The sequence below is a fragment of the Anabrus simplex genome, chromosome 8, assembly GCF_040414725.1.
Source record: "Anabrus simplex isolate iqAnaSimp1 chromosome 8, ASM4041472v1, whole genome shotgun sequence".
Classification (NCBI taxonomy): Eukaryota; Metazoa; Arthropoda; class Insecta; order Orthoptera; family Tettigoniidae; genus Anabrus; species Anabrus simplex.
Window position 1 is genome coordinate 201,285,279 of NC_090272.1, and position 24,107 is coordinate 201,309,385.

Genomic DNA, 24,107 nt, shown 5'->3' on the forward strand with positions numbered 1-24,107 from the left:
TAATAACATCAAACTATAAAAATAAGCAATAAGTAAACACTTACAAGAGAATAATGATCCAAACATAAATTCCTCCTTTTTTCACCTAGTGGCCCTAATAATAATATGATCAACCACTGTAAGACACATCCAGTGGGTACCGAGCTCGATAGCTGCAGTCGCTTAAGTGCGGCCAGTATCCAGTAATCGGGAGATAGTAGGTTCGAATCCCACTGTCGGCAGCTCTGAAAATGGTTTTCCATAGTTTCCCATTTTCACACCAGGCAAATGCTGGGGCTGTACCTTAATTAAGGCCACGGCCGCTTCCTTCCCACTCCTAGCCCTTCCCTGTCCCATCGTCGCCATAAGACCTATCTGTGTCCGTGCGACATAAAGCAACTAGCCAAAAAAAAAAAAAAAAAAAAAAAAACATCCAGTGGCGGGAGTGCTGGATAAATTCAGAGATTTTTACAGGTATGTTATAGTGTAATAATAATAATAATAATAATAATAATAATAATAATAATAATAATAATAATAATACCGAGCTCGATAGCTGCAGTCGCTTAAGTGCGGCGAGTGTCCAGTATTCGGGAGATAGTAGGTTCGAATCCCACTGTCGGCAGCCCTGAAAATGATTTTCCGTGGTTTCCCCATTTTCACACCAGGCAAATGCTGGGGCTGTACCTTAATTAAGGCCACGGCCGCTTCCTTCCCACTCCTAGTCCTTCCCTGTCCCATCGTCGCCATAAGACCTATCTGTGTTGGTGCGACGTAAAGCAACTAGCAAATAATAATAATAATAATAATAATAATAATAATAATAATAATGCATTTAAATCAAGCGCCTTTGATAAGGCCATCTAGAACTTGGTCGTCAAACTGTTTGATACAAGAAGTTTGGACATTTCTCGACAGATTTCGCTACTATCAACTTATGTTGCGCCCTCTGGGGTGAAGATGAACTATTAATTTTCAAAGTAAGTTTGTATGTCAAGATTTCCTAAACTGAATTGTTTATAGTTCGTTTTTGGTATTCAAAAGTTATCTACACTTCTATCTCTTCCCGCCAACTTAAAATTTCTACCAATGAGAAAATTTGTACATTTATTTAAGTAACCAATCTCAGTTTTTGATATTTATTTGATTGACCTATAAAAATTGTAGGCGTGTCAGGATTTCGACCCAGAGAAATCTGGAACCTTCCTCTCCGCTATAAAAGCTGGCACATTTCGGGCCATGTTGTCTTAGTGGTCGCTCCAGTCTAGAGTGTGTTCGTAGCGGAGGCAGGGGGAAAGGGCACCCTCATCCATCTTTGGGAGGTCCAGCAGCTCAAGGTAATGGCAGATTCTGCTTAACAATGTAATAGTCTTTGAAAGCTAGCTACCTCGAGGGGAAGGTTTCAAACTTCTTTCGCAATGTAACTTTTATTTCTTAATGTAAATTCTCAAACAAGCCTAAATGACTTACTCGAACTGAGGGAATAAAGAGTGAGTAACCCTCTTGTATTCCCTCTCAACTTGATATTGAGGTGACTATGATTTTGTAACCTTTGGATTTATCCCTTAATTTTGTAAACGTTCCTTCCATCTAATCACCTCCGTAGTACAGACTTAGCCTCTGTAACGTCGGGCCATAAGCTAACGTAGGATTTTCTTGTGCATTTCAAGGTGTGCAAGTGGTCGCCTCCTAACCTTTTGATTTTCGGCCAGTAACTTTAACCTTTTTTTTTTTTTTTTTTACGAAAGGCCAGGGGTTAAGAGAGTGAATACTGTTTAATTTTGTTAAATGTAGGTTGTGTCCTTGGTAGGCCTGGAAAGTGTAAATTTGTAGAAAAAAGAAGCTCCTCCACTGATGTAAAAATTGGGAGATCCATCTCCTTGACTGTTGGTTGAAAGGAGCAGTAGCGCTCATGTAAAAATTTGTAATTTGAGAACTTCAAGCTCAGGTTGTTAATTGGTTATTAATTGACTATTCTGATTTTTCTAATATTGATACCCAAGCTCAGAAGTTAGATTTTGTGCCTGATTTGTTATTTGCTCAGCAAAGTGTAAAGTTTAAAATTTGGAAAGAAACAACAGATATAAGGAAGAAATATAAATGTTAAAGTTTTAATTTAATCTTCCGTTTTTATATACCCACTCATTCATGTCCGAACCATCTTTCACCTCTGTCCACCACGATATTGCCTTAATAATAATAATAATAATAATAATAATAATAATAATAATAATAATAATAATAATAATTAGAGGACCCGTTATGCTCAGCGGCATTCGTTATAAATAGGTAAGATTACTCGTCTAGATATGCCTGTCGTAGTTATATCGTTTTGTCTGCCATTTTCAATGGTTTTATGAACATTTAATAAGAAGCCGCAGTTTGTAGTCAGAATTCATCCGTTCTGACGTCATCATGCCGTCTGTTGGTAAAAATCTATCCATATTTCGCTTTTTTTTATTCCTCCTGCAGTTCTTGGTGTAAAGCTTGGTGTTGTGTAGTAGAAGGCAAAGGTATTTTTAATCGCAGGTCTTCTATATAGGACGGCTGTCTTGTGAGCTCATAGGTTAGTCTGGAAGTAGCGTTTTTTGCCAGGCAGAGAGATGCATGATCTTCAACAGTAACGTACAAAACGGGGGGGAGGGAGGCGAACGGGGCGGCCACCCCCGGGCACGAAAAGGGGGCCGCCAAAATCCAAAATCATATTTTTTTAGTTTAAGAAATTTTTTCAGGAAAAATATACGGTTTATTGGTTAAACTTTCTTTATTAGTTTGTTAAATAAAAGCAAAGCAAAGTCATCTCCGTACAGGCCATGAAGGCCCTTGGAGGGGATGAAGGTTAAGGCTTCCACCATTCGTAACCTCGGCACTTGATGGGGTAGAGTGGTTAGCTCTACGCCCGGCCGCCTTTGCCCCTAGGAATTAACCCGGTACTCATTTTTGGTGTAGGCTGAGTGAACCTCAGGGCCATATGCACCTCCGGAAGTGGAAATCTCGTTTCTTAAATTTACGGCTTCCTGACGGGAATTCGAACCCACGACCTTCCGGGCGAACCGAGCACGCTTTTACAGCCTCGGCCAGGCAGCCCGTACTTTGTTAAATACTGCAGTAATATTATTTAGAAATGAAATAAACGTTTTCTTTTAAACTATGTATAGACAATACGAAATAGTTCGTGGGCGCCGAGCACTCAGGAAAAGTTTACGGTATACGGCCGAAGAGAGCGCCTCAGAGCGGCGATGGAGAGGGGATGCGTGCTTGATGACGGTGCCGGCCGCCGCGCCGGATGGGGGCATCAAGTCACAACAGAACTGACGATTGCTAGTTTGCTAGTCATGAAGTATATTCCTTAACCTTAATCCTTAGTTTACTTTATTCATTTGTGGAGTTGAGTTGCGTTCATTTCGCTGTTGTTATGTATCAATGAATTGTGAATACACGTTTAGTTGAAAAGTACGAGTAATTTCTGTTCATGCACAACTAGAAAACAGGTAAGTGCAATTAGCGCCAGCAAAAAATATTAGGTGAAATTCTCTAAAACAATTTAAAACTGAAAGAAATTGCAGTGTTTCCTCTGTATTTCGTTTGCTAATGGCTGAAGCAATTTTAACCTAGAATCATTATTGATCAACACCAAAAATCATAATTTGTAATAGTAAAAATAACGTAAGACCGCCTCTGTGGTGTAGTGGTTAGTGTGCTTAGCTGCCACCCCCGGAGGCCCGGGTTCAATTCCCAGCTCTGCCACGAAATTTGAAAAGTGGTACGAAGGCTGGAACGGGGTCCACTCAGCCTCGGGAGGCCAACTGAGTAGAGGTGGGTTCGATTCCCACCTCAGCCATCCTGGAAGTGGTTTTCCGTGGTTTCCCACTTCTCCTCCAGAAAAATGCCGGGATGGTACCTAACTCAAGGCTACGGCCGTTTCCTTTCCTCTTCCTTGTCTATCCCGTCCAATCATCGCATCCCCCACCAAAGCCCGTGTTCAGCATATCAGGTGAGGCCGCCTGGGCGAGGCACTGGTCATCCTTCCCAGTTGTATCCCCCGACCCAGAGTCTGAAGCTCCAAGACACTGCCCTTGAGGCGGTAGAGGTGGAATCCCTCGCTCAGTCCGAGGGAAAAGCCAAACCTGGAAGGTAAGCAGATTAAGAAGAAGAAGAGGAGGAGAAGAAGAAGAAAAGTAACGTAATAATAATAGGTAATGTGTTTCATTATATTTCAGTTTCCATTATGAAACGACACAAGGCAAGTGCGGCTCAAAATGTACAACTGAAACAGCATTGTACCAAAGCACTTGCGAGTTCGAAATCGTTTATGATAGCTTTTATAAAATGATAATTGAACTCTAAAAACAATGAAACTCATAAAGAATGTGAATTTGACAGTATCTACAGCAACTTGAGATTAATGAATCAAATATTACAGTAGTTAATAAATTAGCTAAACACGACGATCTTGATAGTAACTGTCTTAAAGCAGACGATTTAAATCTCTCAATCCAACTCTTGGAATCAAGTGCAATTGGCGCTGGACCTTCATCGAGTTCAAGTAACGAAAAATGAGCCAAAGGAAACTTTGATTCAACATGATAATGATTAATGACAACGTTGATAAAATGTGGTTAAGTGAGATTGCATCGTGGCCTTTGGAGATTTCACAAAAATTTTGTGTTATCCTGTAGCTGAAATGCAAGGCTCTTATCAGTTACAAATTAAAGATTCTACTTTTCCTGCGGATGAATCAGGGCGTTCTCTGCATAAAAACTGGTTTGAACAACTTTGAAGAACGGTGAAAAGGTTAACAGATCATGGATGTGTTTTTCCCCGTCCAAAAAAGCTGTGTTTTGTTTTCGTTGCATGTTATTTCCTAAAAGAAATATGACATCTAGCTTTAACAATGAGTCAGGATTTGCAGTGTGGAGAAAATTAAATCCGCGCATTCAAGGTGATGAAAACAGCCCTGACCATAGGATGATCTTTATAGAGTGGAAAAGCTTAGAACGAAAGTTAAAACAAGGCTCAGTAATTGATAACACTCTTCAGCAACAAATATTAGAACAAAGCAGAATCTGGAGAGAAGTTCTGGAACGCATAATTGCTACCATACAACAAAACGTAGCCCTGAGGGGTCACAGAGAATCAGTTTTAGAAAAAACTGCATGCAGTTCAGGGAATTTTCTTGCTCTATTGCAATATTTGGCTAAATTTGGTCCTGTTATGAGGGCCCATTTTCAGTCAGTGACCAATAACCCTCAACATTTATCATATCTTTCACCTAGGATACACAATGAAATTATAAACCTTTTAGGGGACGACGTTCGTAGCAATATTATTACTTCCTACAAGCGTGCTAAGTACTTCAATATTATACTTGATAGCACTCCTGACACGTCACACGACGAACAAATGTCACAAATGTAAAGCAAAGTTCAGTTGAAATCAAGGAATGTTTTACATATTTTATTCCAATCACAGACAAAACTGCCAATGGATTTGCTGAGGTAGCGAAAAAGAAACTGGAGGAAGATGGCTTGAACTTTGCAGACTGTAGAGGTCAGTCCTACGACAATCAGGCGACAATGACTGGAATTCACAATGGTGTCCAACAGAGTTTAAAATAATTGAACCATCAAGCCGTGTTTGTTCCGTGTGACAACCACTCACTCAATTTGGTTGGCGTTCATGATGCTCATGTCAAAGTTTGTGCAGTGACATTTTTTGGAACATTTCAACAAGTATATGCATTTTTCTCTAGTTCGACTCACAGGTGGAGTGTCCTCAAGGAACATGTCAGCTTATTGGTTAAGGGCCACTCAGATACAAGATGGACTTCTAAAGCAGAAGCCTTATCATCTCAGTTAGATGGAGTGCTTCATGCTCTAGAAAAATTGAGAGACACTGCAACTGAAACAGTCGATACCAGACAGAGTGCAGCGCTGTTAATTAATGAAATAGAAAGATTTGACGTTGTAACTCTGCTATTTTTCTGGCCTGAGGTACTTCCAAAACTTGACCGAACGCAGAAAACTTTACAAATCGAAGGCATTTCGTTCACTTATGCAATAACTTGTCTACAAGCTCTCCAAGATCAGCTTAATATGTGGAGAGAAACCCTTCCAGTTGATGTTACATCAAAAGCCATTAAGAAGTGTGAGGAATGGGGAGAACCCATGGAACGAAGACAAAGAATGAACTGATGATGTTGGACTTTCCTGGAAAGATGAAGTAAAGCGGAGCACAACAGAGATCTTAGATAAACCTAGTCGTGAGTTAAGTGAACGGTTCGCCAATATCAAGGAATTGGATGAAAGTTTTGGCTTCCTCTGTTATTTTGATGAATACATCCATAATGAAACCCAAATGAAAACGTTTCGAACACTCTAAAGAGGAAATATTTCGATCCTGCAGAGAAGTACCCTGAAGATTTGAACGGAGAAGAACTCTTCGACGATATTAAAGATACCAAAGTTTTATTACGAAGATCAAAGGAAAGTAATGAAAAGATCGGCTTGAAAAAACCCAAAGATATTTTGCTATATTTATCTTGTTTGGGGTTAGAGGCATACAGTAACTTGATCATCGCTTTCAAACTACTTATAACGATTCCAGTGTTTGTGGCATCTTGTGAACGATCTTTTAGTAGACTGAAGCTTATTAAAAATTATTTAAGATCCACAATGACGCAAGAAAGACTAAGTAACTTAGCAATTTTATCAATTGAACATGATATGACTGTTACTATGGACTTCAAGTCTATTATAAATAAGTTTGCATCTAACACGGCTAGGAAGGCACATTTTTAAATTTTTGTTATGACTGAAAATTATTTTCTCTTTATTTTTATTTCTTACTATTTTTCAAACAAACTAACCTTTTAATACTTACAGTTTTATTTTATTCATATTTCTCTCTTTAAAATGTGTTAAAGTGATATACTACTTATTAAAAATAAATATTTATGAAGATTAAACCGTGTTTAAATTAAACTCATTGATTTTTAGTGTTGGGGGCGACTACCATCTAGTTAGGCCCGGGCGCCAAGTAGCCTTGATACGTCACTGGCCTTAACTATTTCTATTGTAGCTAGATTATCCTTCGATAGGTGTTCCTAGATTATGTCTAAGGCGTATGTCGTGATGCGGTCTGTTTTTACGTAGATTTTTTTCTCTCTTAGCAGATGGAGTGCTTCATGCTCTAGAAAACTGAGAGACACTGCAACTGAAACCGTCCATACCAGACAGAGTGCAGCGCTGTTAATTAATTCAATAGAAAGTTTTGACGTTGTAACTCTGCTATTTTTCTGGGCTAAGGTACTACCAAAAATTGACCGAGCGCTGAAAACTTTGTAAATCGAAGACATTTCGTTCACTTATGCAGTAACTTGTCTACAAGCTCTCCAAGATCAGCTTAATATGTGGAGAGAAATCCTTCCAGGGTTCCAAATTTCAGGAACGCTCCGCCATCTGTTGAATATATTTGGGAGCTGGTAAAGGTTAGAGAATCAAAGAGTATGTAACAAGGAATAATACTCTTCCGTGATCAGTGAAAGTGTATATTCTCTGGCTTGACAGGTAGTAATTAAACATGGCTGCATGTTACTAATGATGAAAATCACATACGGTATATCAGAATATTAATGAAAGTGTCAGTCGCTTAGCAATCTCCTAAGTACATAATGTATTGCGGGTTAGGGTAAGCCTTCGCCTGCAATAATTGGAGTGATCATTTAATGAATTGATTTTATTACTCAAAGTTGGCTGAACTTAGAGACCTAGCAATGTCTCATGGTTCACCAGCAGGAAATTTCGGAGAGAATAAAACAAAATTGAAGCAAATCGGTCCAATAAAACGGACGGACGATTTGCCAGAGCTGTTTTCAGAAACCCCTTTTAATATATAGATTATTTAATATTCATAATAATAACTTTTTATCTACTTACTCTGCACAGATTTTCCAATAGAATAAAGCCTGGTCAAGTTAGGATATGCCTCTGAAATATTCTCCAGATACTGCTTCAGATCAGCGTAAGAGTGATATTCAAAGTTCAGCTCAGGAACACCAAAACATGTAACACAGCCCCAGCAAAGCACTGTCCCTACCACAACTATGGTGACGTGAACTTTCACTGCCATTGGCACGTATTCTCTCTGGAAAAAAAATACAAGATCAGTACTACCAAGCATGTTCCAGCCAGGTATTGCCATGACTAGATCAATATCATCTTAATAATAATAATAATAATAATAATAATAATAATAATAATAATAATAATAATAATAATAATAATAATAATAATAATACTTTCAGAAAAATGGAGCAATACAAGTCAATCCCTTGGAAAAGAATGTCCAACAGAACAGGTTTAAGAATTTCTGAAGAAAAAGAAACAAATATACACTGACTGACAGAGCAAATGCAACACCAAGGAGGAGTGGTTCGAAAGGGATGAAAGTTGGGGAAAAAACAGAGACGGCACGGACGAATAATTGATGTTTATTTCAAACCGATATGCAGGTTACACAATGCGCACGGCATCGACTCAGTAGGATGTAGGACCACCGCGAGCGGCGATGCACGCAGAAACACGTCGAGGTACAGAGTCAATAAGAGTGCGGATGGTGTCCTGAGGGATGGTTCTCCATTCTCTGTCAACCATTTGCCACAGTTGGTCGTCCGTACGAGGCTGGGGCAGAGTTTGCAAACGGCGTCCAATGAGATCCCACACGTGTTCGATTGGTGAGAGATCCGGAGAGTACGCTGGCCACGGAAGCATCTGTACACCTCGTAGAGCCTGTTGGGAGATGCGAGCAGTGTGTGGGCGGGCATTATCCTGCTGAAACAGAGCATTGGGCAGCCCCTGAAGGTACGGGAGTGCCACCGGCCGCAGCACATGCTGCACGTAGCGGTGAGCATTTAACGTGCCTTGAATACGCACTACAGGTGACGTGGAATCATACGCAATAGCGCCCCAAACCATTATGCCGCGTTGTCTAGCGGTAGGGCGCTCCACAGTTACTGCCGGATTTGACCTTTCTCCACGCCGACGCCACACTCGTCTGCGGTGACTATCACTGACAGAACAGAAGCGTGACTCATCGGAGAACACGACGTTCCGTCATTCCCTCATCCAAGTCGCTCTAGCCCGGCACCATGCCAGGCGTGCACGTCTATGCTGTGGAGTCAATGGTAGTCTTCTGAGCGGACGCCGGGAGTGCAGATCTCCTTCAACCAATCGACGGGAAATTGTTCTGGTCGATATTGGAACAGCCAGGGTGTCTTGCACATGCAGAAGAATGGCGGTTGACGTGGCGTGCGGGGCTGCCACCGCTTGGCGGCGGATGCGCCGATCCTCGCGTGCTGACGTCACTCGGGCTGCACCTGGACCCCTCGCACGTGCCACATGTCCCTGCGCCAACCATCTTCGCCACAGGCGCTGCACAGTGGACACATCCCTATGGGTATCGGCTGCAATTTGACGAAGCGACCAACCTGCCCTTCTCAGCCCGATCACCATACCCCTCGTAAAGTCGTCTGTCTGTTGGAAATGCCTCCATTGACGGCGGCCTGGCATTCTTAGCTATACACGTGTCCTGTGGCACACGACAACACGTTCTACAATGACTGTCGGCTGAGAAATCACGGTACGAAGTGGGCCATTCGCCAACGCCATGTCCCATTTATCGTTCACTACGTGCGCAGCACAGCGGCGCATTTCACATCATGAGCATACCTCAGTGACGTCAGTCTACCCTGCAATTGGCATAAAGTTCCGACCACTCCTTCTTGGTGTTGCATTTGCTCTGTCAGTCAGTGTATGACAAATATAAAAATGCTCCAGAATTTCTATTAACAGAAATTGGTCGAATAAGGAAGGTAAAGAATTTCAAATATTTGGGAGAAACAATCCAAGAAAATGGTTCGGAAAAATCCGCTGAAGAAGAAAGGATACACAAGATGGAAAAAGCATACGGTATAACTAGGAATATCAACAACAGAAAGTGTTTATCTAGAAACCTCAAAATACAACACTACAACACAGTAGTCAATGCCTATACGCGAGTGAGTGTCTAACACTGAATTACAAGCTGAATAAATTAGAAGCACTGGAAAGAAAAATTATACGGAAAATACTCGGTCCGCCAAGAACTCTGGAAATCAAGAAGTAATGATGAAATATACCAGAACATAGAAAACATAACAGATACAATGCAGAAGAGGCGATTGAAATTTCTTGGACATTTATGCAGAATGGATGAAAACAGATCTTCAAATATCTGTGGAGCAACCTGGATTAATGAAGTCAAGAAAGTATTTTGGAAAGAAACAACATAAGGGACGAAGCAACACAGAGAGAGAGATTTTTAGAAAGAAAGGGTTCAAATGGAAGGATTCCAAGGTCGGGAGGGAAATGGTTCGAGGAGAGGGAGAGGAGCATACTGAGCAGATGAAGGAGTATTCGAGGAAGAAGAAGAAGGAACAACAAAGGATGGAGGATTGAAATTGTCACGTTGTTCCTAGAAGACCCTAAAGGAGAAAGACTAATAATAATATCTCTTTCTCTCTTTCTTCAGCTTAGCCCAGTTATTTATGGCGTCGCTGGAGCCAACCGGGCTAACTTTGGAAGGAAGCGTCCATGGTCTAAATTAAGGTACAGATTTAAGGTATATTGAAAATGAGAAACTAAGGAAAACCGTCTTCAGGACTGCCGACAATGGAGTTCGAACCCACCACCTCTCGAATTCAAGCTTACAGCTACGTGATTCTAATTGAGTAGCCAATTCCCTCGGAAATATTAAGTAAAGTATTTTTAATATTTTACAATTTACGTCGCGCCGACACTGATAGCTCTTATGGCGACGATGGGATAGAAAAGGGCTAGGAGAGGGAAGGAAGCGGCCATGGCCTTAATTAGTAGAGCCCCAGAATTTGCCTGGGATTCGAACCCACTATCTCCGAAATGCAAATTCACAGGTACGTCACCCAAACCACGCAGCCGCTAAGCAAAATAACCTCATGCCCTCGTCCTGAGGTGGTGCAGCTCTTTTCAGGCACACACCTAATGGAGTGAGCTGGATGTACCTTTTCAACAACATACCGCCCCTCCTGCCACTCTTAAATTTCTGGCAGTACTGGAAATCGAACCCGGGCCTGCGAGCATGGCAAGTAATCGTGCTGACCGTTACGCTACAAAGGTGGGCACGTATTGTTATTATTATTATTATTATTATTATTATTATTATTATTATTATTATTATTATTATTATTATTATTATTATTCTGTCTCCGTTAGGGTCTTGTAGGGACCAGGTGACAATTTCAATGCTTCATCTTTTGTCGTTCCTTCTTCTTCCTCCAATACTCCTTTTTACTTGATTCATGAACTGGAAATAATCCAAAGAAAAGCAGCTCGATTTGTCCTGGGTGATTTCCGAAAAAAAAAGTTGCAAAGTTTGGGCTGGGAAGACTTAGGAGAAAGGAGACGAGCTGCTCGACTAAATGGTATGTTCCGAGCTGTCAGCGGAGAGATGGCGTGAAATGACATTAGTAGACGAATAAGTTTGTGTGGCGTATTTAAAAGTAGGAAAGATCACAAAAAATGGAAATAAAGTTCGAATTCATGAGAACAAATTGGGGCAAATATTCATTTATAGAAAGGGGAGTTATGGATTGGAATAAGTTACCAAGGGAGATGTTCAATAAATTTCCAATTTCTTTGAAATCATTTAAGAAAAGGCTAGGAAAACAACAGATAGGAAATCTGCCACCTGGGCGACTGCCCTAAATGCAGATGAGTAGTGATTGATTCATTGATTGATTGATTGATTGATTGATTGATTGATTGATTGATATACTCATTATGTCTTATTATTATTATTATTATTATTATTATTATTATTATTATTATTATTATTTAACGCTCGTGGACCATAGCGACTGATTTTAAAGACTGTATGTGTCACAGGAACAATCATAGAGATAATCCTTCAAGAGGTAACTTCCATGCGTTGTTGACATAAGTAAAATTGCACATCTTACTTGTCTGTGTTTTACTCCCAACGCAACTACTAGATTTAAAACCGCGTCACACCAGCGATAGCCATGGTCCACATCCGATATATCTGAGCGCTACAGCCGAACGGTGGTGCATTGAACGAACAACATTTGCCAGGAAGCTAAGAAGGCAAATAACCCAGTTCGAGAGTTCATTTCATTCCTCAACGCTAGATGGGGCATCAGTTAATTTTACAATACAGTGAATCTAGGCGTAAAGTAGGGGCAGTAGCTGCTTATACGACTTATTGAAATGACATTGCACTTCGTACTAGTACTTCATAGTAAAGTTCTTGAAAAGCAACTGAGGAATTTACTGTGAAACAAATTATCTTTGTTAAAATGTAACTGAACTTGTGTTATTCTAGTATTCAGTAGAAAATCACCTGATTGTACATTTCCCCCAAATTTTTAGGATTTTGTCCTTAAAATATCTCTTGCGTTATGCCTATTTGTGACCCTTCTACGTTTTCTTTGGGGAAGGAATACCTCGGTTTATGGCATTCCAAATTATACATTACTCTGACATATTTCAACAACGAGTTCTGGAATTGGGTTTAGATATTACGTGTGTGTGTGTGTGTGTGTGTGTGTGTGTGTGTGTGTGTGTGTGTGTGTGTGTGTGTGTGTGTGTGTGTGTGTGTGTGTGTGTGTGTGTGTGTGTGTGTGTGTGTGTGTGTGTGTGTGTGTGAAGTACTGTAAGTTGTATTTAAACTTTTGTAAAGAAATGTACGGGAGAGAGGGGCAACTGCACGCATCTAAGGCAAAACACCTGTATAAGGTACTATGTTGGATCCAAAATTTCTATAATACTCCAGTATGATAGGAAATATAGTTAGGAATACGGAGCGTGGAATACAAGTACACAAGTAGTAAAGTTCCCGAGTATTCTACCAAAGTGTAGAAATTGGTTTTGCGTATGTAGGGTAATGGCACGCATGTACTTCTTTCACTACAGAAGAGACAAACATTGTTGGTGGTGGTATTCCTCTGTGGCAACCCAGACACGACTTCTTCCGTGTAATCATCAGTATCATCATGTTGACAAAGTTCATCGTCACATATGTCATATGACGAACTGTTGTTGTCTTGAAAATGTACTCTGTTTGTCTTCTTCATTTTCTTGAATTTGCAACTCGAGAGTTCTTGACCACTGTATACACGTTTCTCTCTCTTCTGTTCTAACTCCTCTAATATTCATTTTCTGAGTGTTGATGTCAAAATTTCAGAGTGCTGCTTAGGCCTAGACCTTTGTGTTTTCGCACAAAATGTTAATGCTCTGATAGGGACAGGAGAGGAATTGATACAAAAACAATTCCGTTTTCCTTGCAGAAATTAAAGGGAAAATGATGTGAGACTCGAAAAGATAAGTTGGATTGTTCACTGATGATTGCGTGTGTGCAGCGAAATGCTTGGGCCACGTCAGGAACAAGCCCTCATTCATTTATCCTGACTTGGAGAACGCGTAAATGCTTCCTGGAGGGCCTCCACGTATTGTTGCAGTGGACATCCCCACACAACATGGGTGGTATATAATTACCCGTAGGATTCATAGCGAAACGTACAGTAAGCTGGTCGCTGTCCTTACTTGCTTCTGACCTTTGCGAGCAATTATTGGAGGTGGATTCTGGACGGTTGAAATGCTGGTTTCGTCAACGTTATAAATACGTAACGTAAGAAACTTACGTTTTTCACTGACAGTCAAGGGATTATGATAAAGCCTGTCAACTTCTGCTTTATTACATGATAAAATTCTGCTTACGCTAGCTTTGTGTTTCCGCAGACTGAGTTCTGGGTTTCTTGTCAAGAAACCTTGCGCCTAGTCCTTGCCGGCCAGCTCATTCAGTAGTGTTGTTAAAATTGTTAGAAAGATTGTTCCTGTCCGCAAATTCATAGGCAACACGACGTAGTTCAATCATCATCATGCCGTAAAATAGCCTAGCCAACTGAAGAAGGTGAGAACAGAATTGTAAGCACTGAAGGCGTAATTTATTTATTTATTTATTTATTTATTTATTTATTTATTTATTTATTTATTTATTTATTTATTTATTTATGTATTTATTTATTTATTGATACTTCCTTGAAGGAATCGTAGTTCAATCCATATCGAGCTCGATAACTGCAGTCGCTTAAGTGCGGCCAGTATCCAGTATTCGGGAGATAGTAGGTTCGAACCCCACTGTCGGCAGCCCTGAAAATGGTTTTCCGTGGTTTCCCATTTTCACACCAGGCAAATGCTGGGGCTGTACCTTAATTAAGGCCACGGCCGCCTCCTTCCCACTCCTAGCCCTTCCCTGCCCCATCGTCGCCATAAGACCTATCTGTGTCGGTGCGACGTAAAGCAACTAGCAAAAAAATGTTCAATCCATTGATTGGTCGGCTTGGTATGCAGACGCCTCGGAATGTCTGCGTCAGTGCTGAGAATGTGTCTCAGGTCGCAGAGCGCGTACGATTACCCCTCTAGACACCTTCACACCTTCTGTCCTGCCATTTTATAACCGATGAAGGAAAAATGGAAATCACGTGTGTATCACAAGATATCGCATTTCACATTAAGAAAACTGAAGACTTTCGAGAAAACAGTGGGCAGTTTAGTACGTACTTTAATATAAATTCAACACTTCTGATGTAAGATGATGTAACAAAACGAATATCTCTGCACAGCACAAGAAATATACGCAACTCAGGCTGACATTCTGTTCACATCAATGTTATGGTGACTCCTCATTAGATTGAAGCAGATTACAGAATGCTTGCTACCATGGGAGGGGATTTAGATGGGTGCGTCCCATTACCCGACGCGTCCCATTGCCCCTCTCCCCCCATATGTAGTATGGCGAAGTCCAGCCCATCCGCCATGTTTTGCTAAGTACTTAATCAGCTGATAGATGCAGGAGAGTGATGTGATTATTGCCTCAATAAAGAACAGACTAGTTCAGTGTTTTTTTTTTTTAATTTACTTTTACTGTGTGTATATATCATTGTTTGCTCAACTTTTGTCCCGTTTCTCTACGGGTTTGGGTATGGGGTGAGATGAATCTGTCGTGGCGGGTTTTTATGACCGGATGCCCTTCCTGACGTCAACCTCATCAGATGAGTTAATGAGATGAAATGAATAACGTGATACATGATAGTAGGAAGGGAGAGGGTGAAACCCGGTGCCGGCACATAGCCTGCCCCTATTGAATAGCACCAAGGGGTCTGCCCAAGGCTTAACGTCTCCCTACGACGGACGAATCACCGTCAACAGCGTCATAATGCCCTCAATCCATACGAGCACTGCGTTTGGAATTTAATCCAGGATTTTGGCACGCAATCTAGTGATTATAAAGTGTATACCACCATCTCCCCTACCCTTTCTACGACCAACGGGACTCGAACCGCCTAACCATGGTGTCAGACAGTTTAGACTTCAACGCCTTAACGATCACGGCTAGTGTGTGTATATATCACTATTTTGTTAAATTCAGAGTCGGGGTCGGAAAACAAGAAGAATTGATCAAGGAAGGTCGGATAGGAAAGATGGAAGTGAAGATTCAGTGGAAGGAGTGCGAGACTCAGCTAGGAGAACGGTGGTCGCCAACCCACGTTTCTAAATTAAGAGATTGTTCCTTTCCTCACATTCAACATTCTACACTTCCGCAATTCCAATTACACGCAGGTTCATATCATATGGTGCAAGTAGTGGCAAAAGATTCACAGGGGCCGACGCCACAAACAAATATATTTTTTTTTTTAAAGTTAAGAAATCGTGGTCCTCCTTTTAGTAAGTTCCCTTTCACGACAGGTAAGGGAAGTTATTCAACAGGAGGTTGTTGACCGTTGTCCAATAACAAGTTCACAAGTGCTTTAAATTGAAATGTAATAATGAAACTATTTGAACATTTGAACCTGTTTATTGTTCCTACTTACAACACACGTTGGACGTCTCAAGTAATGATTCCAGCGGCTGTACTTGTTACCATATCTTTTTTTAACTAAAAAAGAAGAGGATGAAAAATTCTGTTCATCTTTGCTAGAAAACACATGCATTTCTAATCGTTGGGTGACGCAGTTACAGTTTTATGCCAGCCAGTATAGTAGAATCTCGGAAATTCGAGGAAGGCACCGAAACTAGAAGAACTCGGACTTGCGACAATTATACGAAAAACCTGGGTAAACTACAGCACAGTAGTTAATAAAATCAAAACATACATATTACCTTGCACTGAAAGAAAATGTCAAGTGTCTTTTGAAAACAAAAAATCCTAGGATCTAGGGAAGGTTTTCATTCCCCTCCCCGAAAGGGAGGGGTGGGCCAACTAGAAGATGACACCTTCTCTCTGGCCAGGAGACTCGACGGGTTTGGTGGATTGTTGGAGTTTGTGAGAGGTGGGGGGGGGGGGCTTTGATTCGGTGAAGGAGTGGGGGAGGGGGTCTCGACCTATTAGCTAAGTCTTTTATTGAATTTCAAGTTTGTACAGTTGAATTTTGATTTACATGTTTATGCGTTTTTACATTTGCATTTACACGATTACAATATAGATTTACTGTTGATGTTTTACAATTTATAATTAATTGTATATCCATATCCCCCCTTTCCTTTTCTTCATAACTTTATTGGGGGTCATTAGGATAATTACAATATTTACTGTTTTTATAGTATACATATGTGCATGTGTGAGTTTGTTTGCACTGTACCATTTAACAATTTTACCTAGTATTTACAGTTAGTTACCAATTATTGACAAGCAACTCAACTTTGAAAATATCCAAGCGATACGACCTACGATTTTAGGCATATGAAATATGTCACAGCTGAACAATGTAGTGGAAGTGGAAAATGTTTATTGAAGACTTTATTTGTAAAGTGTGGTAATATTTTATTTGAAACGACCTAACCTGTACAGTGTAATATTTGTAACATATGTATTTGTAAAAAGTAGATTTCAGTTCTGTACTTAATGAAAGTATCCAGAAAGTTACATGAATTTTTGAACAGGGTGTGTTGCCTTTTGTTGGTTATGTGTTCTAGAAGGCATTTTCTAACTATTCTGGAAATGGAAGATTCGCGAACGTGCGTATTCGAGAAGTTTAGTTAAAGTTCGCGAGTGAAAGTAGGAATTGCGATTGGTGAAACTAGGTGGGGATGGGCGGACTCATGCATTCTGATTGGCTACTCCAAGGCCAGGGTTTACCTATATATAGAGAGCGAAGCTGCGTTCGTGATAATTCGGACTTGTCTTGGTCTTGTCTTGGCCTGGTCTGCCTTAGTCTGCCTTGGTCTGTCCGAAGTTTTGACGTCGCCTCGCTACGGGGATGGGCCACCTTCGGGTAAGCACTCTTGAATTCCGTTCCGGCTAAAATTTCCGTAATGTGCGGTTGCTATTTCACATAGGAGTCTGCCCTAGCCTAACCTAGATTCGCCAAATTAATTATTTATGACGCCTTAGCTTTTCAGCTGGGCTTGCCTGTTTGTTTTCGAGGCATTCCCATTTCTAATTTCACTAAATATGTAGATTGTAGTTTAATATATTTACCTTGGTGTTTGCCTCTGGTAGTTCTATGCCACTTGATGTACGCTAGAGTTTAGGAGAGTACGTTCACTTCACTGTAAACTGTAATTGCTTTTTACGTTGCTTTTAACCTACTAAATTGCATTGTACATCTGGACTTGTAACTAGATGTATAGTTGGTTTGAAGTTTGAAACTTGTAGTGAAGCCATTATCAAAGAACCTCTAAGATATGTGTATCACGGAGCTTATAGTTCGTAAGTTGTAAGTTGGTGGATTTTGTTTCGGAATGTATTTGTAAAATTTCACTTGTAAATAATATTTTTCAAATTTAAGGATCACTACGAATTATTTCGGAAACCGCAACCTAAGCCATGCCCATGCCCTCAGTAGGTCGTAGTTCCTTCCACCTTCCTGGTTTATTGTCCACTAGTTGGCCCCACGTATTATGTTGTTGGCGGACATCCGCGTAGTCCAGCTGATATTTCGCTGAGTGTGTAGTGTTTTCTAACATTGTGTAGTTGCTCTTACTTCCCCCCTTTATTGTGTTTAGTGCTTTGTTTTCGTGTAACCGCTGTAGTAAAGGTTACAAAATATAATGAAGTATGAGAATATATTTTTTATTTATTCTTAAAATTACAATCATTTTCTAAATCATCGTTATCCGGTCGATTATATTAGCAGTTCGCCTTTTTTATCACTACGAGCGCTAATGCGAGTCAATGTAGAGATCACTTAAGCCCTTATATCTACTTTCCGTGTGGACATTTTTCTAAAAATCAAAAAACTCCTGAATGTACTGAACAAAGGAACACATTAAGAAAGAAGCATGTCAATAAGTTAATTTTGCTAGGATTTAAATAAATAAGAAAACCAGTAAAGAAACAAGCGATTTAGGCTGTTTTTCTGGAACTGCATTTAGGCCGGAAGTGATTTTCCAAATTTTAGTTTGATAGAGCTACCCAAGACTCACAATTTGAAACCCTTCCGGGCCCTTTATCCCTTCAACTTTCGGCACTATTGTGGAAAGTGCTCAATTTTACTTTTTTCGTAATATGGAGACCCCTACTTTTATGTGTTAACAAATATTTTCAACATTGAAACATTCATTTTATTACATTCAAAAAATGGTCCTGTTTCTACGAACCAATGCCACGCTACGGTCTGAACAGGAGGTTGTCTGTCGAGGTCGACATAACGCACAGTTGTCTCTAGCTCAGCGTCCCTCGCTATGGCTGATTAGCGGTACCGTATTTATCACACTGTGTTGGTCACTCATCGTATCTATGATAGAGCCATCCCTAATTTCCAGCTCCTCATCACCTTTTCCACGGTGTCCGTCTCACGGTTGCTTTCACAACCTGGAAGTCTTCGCCTTCATCATTGTTTTCCTCCTCACTTTCTACACTCTCTTTCTTCAAAATTTTGATCTATGACTTAAGTCTCCTGTATTGTGTTCGGCTTTCGCCTCGTGTAAGGCACTTGCGCACTAAAAACTGACGATTTATTATTTTTGTTAATTTAAATTTTTCAGCTCCGATTTATGGGAACGTCAAAGACCAAGGCTATACTGTATAACGTAGAGATTATCTATATATTAGAGAGTTTACTAAAAACAGCTTTGGAAAATCCGTCCGTTCTACTGGACCGGTCTGCTTCATTTCTGTTTTATTCTCTCCAGAATTACCTGCCGGTAAATCATGAGACATTGATAGGTCTCTAAGTTTAGACAACTTCGAGTAATCATAAAATAAAATCATTAAATGATCACAATAATAATTGCAGGCGAAGGCTTACCCTAGCCCGCAATACATTGTTTACTTAGCAGGTTGCTAAGCGACTAACACTTTCATTAATATTCTGATACATGTGATTTTCATCCCTAGTAATGCCATTGCATGCAACGTTGTTTGATTACTACCTGTGAAGCCAGAAAGTATACATTTCCTCTGATGATAGAACAGTACTATTCTCTGCTAGATACTCTTTGATTCTGTGATCTTTCCCAGCTTCTAAGTGTACTCAACAGATGGCAGCACGTTCCTAACAACTTACATTCTGCTAAGAAAAAAACAGTTCACATACGTATGTACGTGCGTGCGTAACATTCTGTATGACCATTTATAAAGCGCAAGGGTTCTACAATTGACCTTCATATAGATTGCCTGGCTTTTGCATATGGCCTTGCAATTCTAGCACTGTCCGTTGAAGCAGCTGAGCAATAAATTGAGGAACGTTATTATCAGGCAGACAAGTCTCAAATGAAGAAACAAAATATATGGCTAATATTAAAGACAGTACATTTAAGAAAAAAGCAACACAGTGCGATGGTCGAAAGGTTGAAGCTTTCAAATATTTAGGAGAGTGGATAGATATGAAGAACAATGAAAAACAGGGTGTGGAGGCAAAATTAATGAAAATGAAGGCAGCATACATGAATACTCTTCAGATACACAATAAGAGAGCTTTGTCATGGGGAGAAAAGATCCGATACTATCAGACAGCTGTAAGATAAGAAGTTTTATATGAATCCAAAACACTGAGCTTGAGAAATAAACCATCAAAACGAGAACTAGAGAAACTAGAACGAAGGATAGGGAGAAAGGACTTAGGAATCATGAAAAAGAAAGGAACATGGAAGCTCAGAAAAGTGAAGAAGTGCATTACAAGGTGGGCAAAGTAATGGAAGTTAGGAGGAAAAGGAGGCTCATTTTCTTCGGTCATGTGTTCTGTATGTCCGACAGAACTGACAAGAACACAAGTTTGGAATCCCAAAGGTAAACCCAGAGGGCACCAAGGAGTGGCTGATGATTTGAGGCTGAGGGGGATAACGGAACAAGATGTCCTAGATAGGCGCATCTTTAAACAAAACAATCCAGGATTGGAGCGTACCTGAAGATGAGGTCAAACCAGCGAAATGACATCCCTGGTCAGAGGACAAAACAAACGCTCACACTGAGAGAATGAAGGACATGTGAGCAAGAATACGCAAACTTGGTTGGAAACCTAAATAAACGTGGCCCAATGAGGCCGTAACGATGTTAAAATAAAGCGCAAGCATAATAACTTTAAAATGTGGGTAGTCCAATTACCCCGGGCACGGTCAACTGTATGTTGCACTACCTCGGGCAAGATCGTCTTAAAGTGTTGTGATAGTACATATATCACACCCCAGAATTATATGTAGAAGTTAGAGATATTATTGTCAGTATTCTATTTTTATTATTATTATTATTATTATTATTATTATTATTATTATTATTATTATTATTATTATTATTATTATTATTATTATTATTATCGGTATTTCATTTGTACGTTTTGTCATTTATATTTATAAGCTGGAAGATATCCACATATGTAGGTATGAGTAATTTGTTTTGCACGAGTGGGAAAACATTGCTTTAATAACTCTGGTAATTTGAATGAGTCATATGGCTACCCCAGTGTCTGTTGTGATGTACTTGTGTCGGGAAATTCATGAGTCATGTATATATCCCAGCCTGATGAGATGAGCTTGTTGTTGTACCAGGGAAATTTGGTGATTCATGTAAAACTCCCGAGAGTTTGTTATTGTCTTGGGAGGAAGAAGTAGTTCAGGGCTTGGTCTTGACTAGAGATCACTCATGATTGGCGGGCAAGCACCAATCCAGACGTATCATCTGAGAGGAGGGGGATGTTGATGTCTATAAAGGTTGATCATACGGCGGCAACCAGGAACATTGTGAAAAGAACATTGTAAAGGACATTGTAAGGGTGATTGTAGAGGCGATTGTAAAGAAACGAGAAGGAAGATAACTACAACTACAACTACAACTGAGGCACTGTACGGGAAGGAAGTGGTGCTGATACACGGTACTGGAGTGACACGGCAGCAATGGACTGGACTTCAAACGTTCGTGGAGCGTAGTCTTGTTATGTTTGTGGAAAGTGGCTGATTGTGGAGAGTGCTTGCGCATTAAGTATTGTAGCACTTGTGGCGGCCTAGCATTATATGTTGGTGAAAGCTATCTCAGACTTTCCATAAATTTATATGTTGAGGATCGACAGACGTGTGTATATATCTTTACAACAAATGTTAAAATGTGTGAACACAGTAGTACAAGGTACAGTATCTGTGTGATGTGATAACTGCCGATTGTGAGAATCGGTAAGTCGAATTGATATAGAGACAGTGAAGGGTATTTATCTTCATACATGTACATTGTTCATCGGACTATCTACAAATGGTAACTTAGTTCTCGCTTTCGTTTTCCCACGGTTTTCATTATTGTTGTTGTTGTAAATATGGAGTCTTCCAGCAATATTTTATGTGTGTATTATATGTATAATGTTGTATGTTGATGAGGTGCTCATGCACGGAATTTGTTCAGAATATAGTTAGCTATTTTAGAATCAGTGTTATTGATGAACCTAGGTGCAGTTCCTACCTAATTAGTCGTTTTCAGGAGGTTAGGTAAGGCCTGCAGCAGATGTACCAGTATGCAGCATTATGTACACGCCCGGGGATATAAAGTTTATCATGCTCTTATCTAAATTCGAGGGATCCATTCTGGTGAACTCTGGCGCCCATACTACGGACATTTCGGTTAATTATGCTTATTAATTTTATTAAGTTTTTGAGTAATTTTATTTATATATTTTTATTCATGATTTTATTTATTATTATCATCAAAAAAGTTACAGTGTTAAGATCCAGATACGGCCGATGGTCGAAGCACAGGAAGAGGTGTTATAAACTACATTATCGGTATTAAATGTTCATAAAACTACTGAAAATGGCAGGAAAAACAATATGACTGCGACAGACATATCAAGGCGAATTAATGACCTATTAATGAGGAATGTTGCGGAGCAGCAAGGGTCCAAGATTAAAAGATTTTACTAAAACCAGATTTGGCAAATTCGTAGTCCGTTCTACTGGACCAATATGCTTCATTTTTATTTTATTCTCACCGGAATTACCTGCAGGTGAATCATCAGACTATGTTAGGTCTTTAAGTTCAGCCAACTTTGAGTCATCATTAAATGATCACTCCAGTAATTTCAGGCGAAGGCTTACCCTAACCCGCAATACATTATGTACTTAGCGACTTCTTCGTCTTCTTTTTCTCTATCTGTTGCCGGGCTGAGTGGCTCAGACGGTTAAGGCGCTGGCCCTCTAACCCCAACTTGGCAGGTTCGATCCTGGCTCAGTCCGGTGGTATTTGAAGGTGCTCAAATACGACAGCCTCTTGTCGGTAGATTTACTGGCACGTAAAAGAACTCCTGCGGGACTAAATTCCGGCACCTCGGCGTCTTCGAAGACCGTAAAAGTAATTAGTGGGACGTGAAGCAAAATAACATTATTATTATTATTATTATTATTATTATTATTATTATTATTATTATTATTATTATTATTATTATTATTATCTTTATCTGTTTACCCTCCAGGGTCGGTTTTTCCCTCGGACTCAGCGAGGAATCCCACCTCTACCGCCTCAAGGGCAGTGTCGTGGAGCTTCAGACACTGGGTAGGGGATACAACTAGGGAGGATGACCAATACCTCGCCCAGGTGGCCTCACCAGCTATGCTGAACAGGTGCCTTGCGGAGGATGGGAAGATTGGAAGAGATAGACAAGGAAGAGGGAAAGAAACGGCCGTGGCCGTGGAGGAGAATTCGGAAACCACGGAAAACCACTTCCAGGATGTCTGAGGTAGGAATCGAACCCACCTCTACTCAGTTGACCTCCCGAGGTTGAGTGGACCCCGTTCCAGCCCTCGTACCATTTTTCAAATTTCGTGGCAGAGCCGGGAATCGAACTCGGGCCTCCGGGGGTGGCAGCTAATCACAGAGGCTGACAGCGACTAATACTTTCATTAATATTCTGATATATGTGATTTTCATCCTTAGTAATGTCATTGCATGCAGCCATGTTTGATTACTATCTGTGAAGCCAGAGAGTATACACCTCCTGTGATCACGGAAAAATACTAATACCCTGCTAGGTACTCTTTGATTCTCTAAACGTTCCCAATTTTGAAATATATTCAGCAGGACTAGACAAAAGAGTGACTGAATGCGTTGCTATATTTCTAGAAGATAGATCTCAGAGAATTAGAGTAGGCGAAGCTTTATCTGACCCTGTAATAATTAAGAGGGAATTCCTCAAGGCAGTATTATTGGACCTTTATGTTTTCATACCTATATACAGTATATAACAGTAAAGAAGTGGAATCAGAGATAAGGATTTTTGCGGATGATATCATTCTGTATAGAGTATGGTTCCAGTGTATGGGACTCTCACCAGGATTACTTGATTCAAGAACAGGAAAAAATCCAAAGAAAAGCAGCTTGATTTGTTCTGGGTGATTTCCGAAAAAAGGAGTAGCGTTACAAAAACGTTGCAAAGTTTGGGCTGGGAGACTTGGGAGAAAGAAAATGAACTGCTCGACTAAGTGGTATGTTCCAAGCTGTCGGTAGAAAGATGGCGTGGAATGGCATTAGTAGACAAGTAAGTGGTATCTCTAAAAGTAGGAAAGATCACAATATGAAGATAAAGTTGGAATTCAAGAGGATAATTGGGGCAAATATTGGTT

At 40.2% G+C, this 24,107-nt stretch overlaps 1 protein-coding gene across 1 annotated transcript in view; it reads right to left on the reverse strand.

Annotated features, from left to right (window-relative positions):
- The window catches only part of LOC136878687 (carboxypeptidase D), a 132,209-nt gene that overhangs the window by 64,367 nt on the left and 43,735 nt on the right, over positions 1-24,107 (reverse strand). The window contains exon 2 of the mRNA XM_067152099.2: positions 7,917-8,124. Within this exon, the coding sequence (XP_067008200.2) occupies positions 7,917-8,109 (193 nt within the window). The 5' untranslated portion in view covers positions 8,110-8,124. The remainder of the gene's footprint in view (positions 1-7,916; positions 8,125-24,107) is intronic.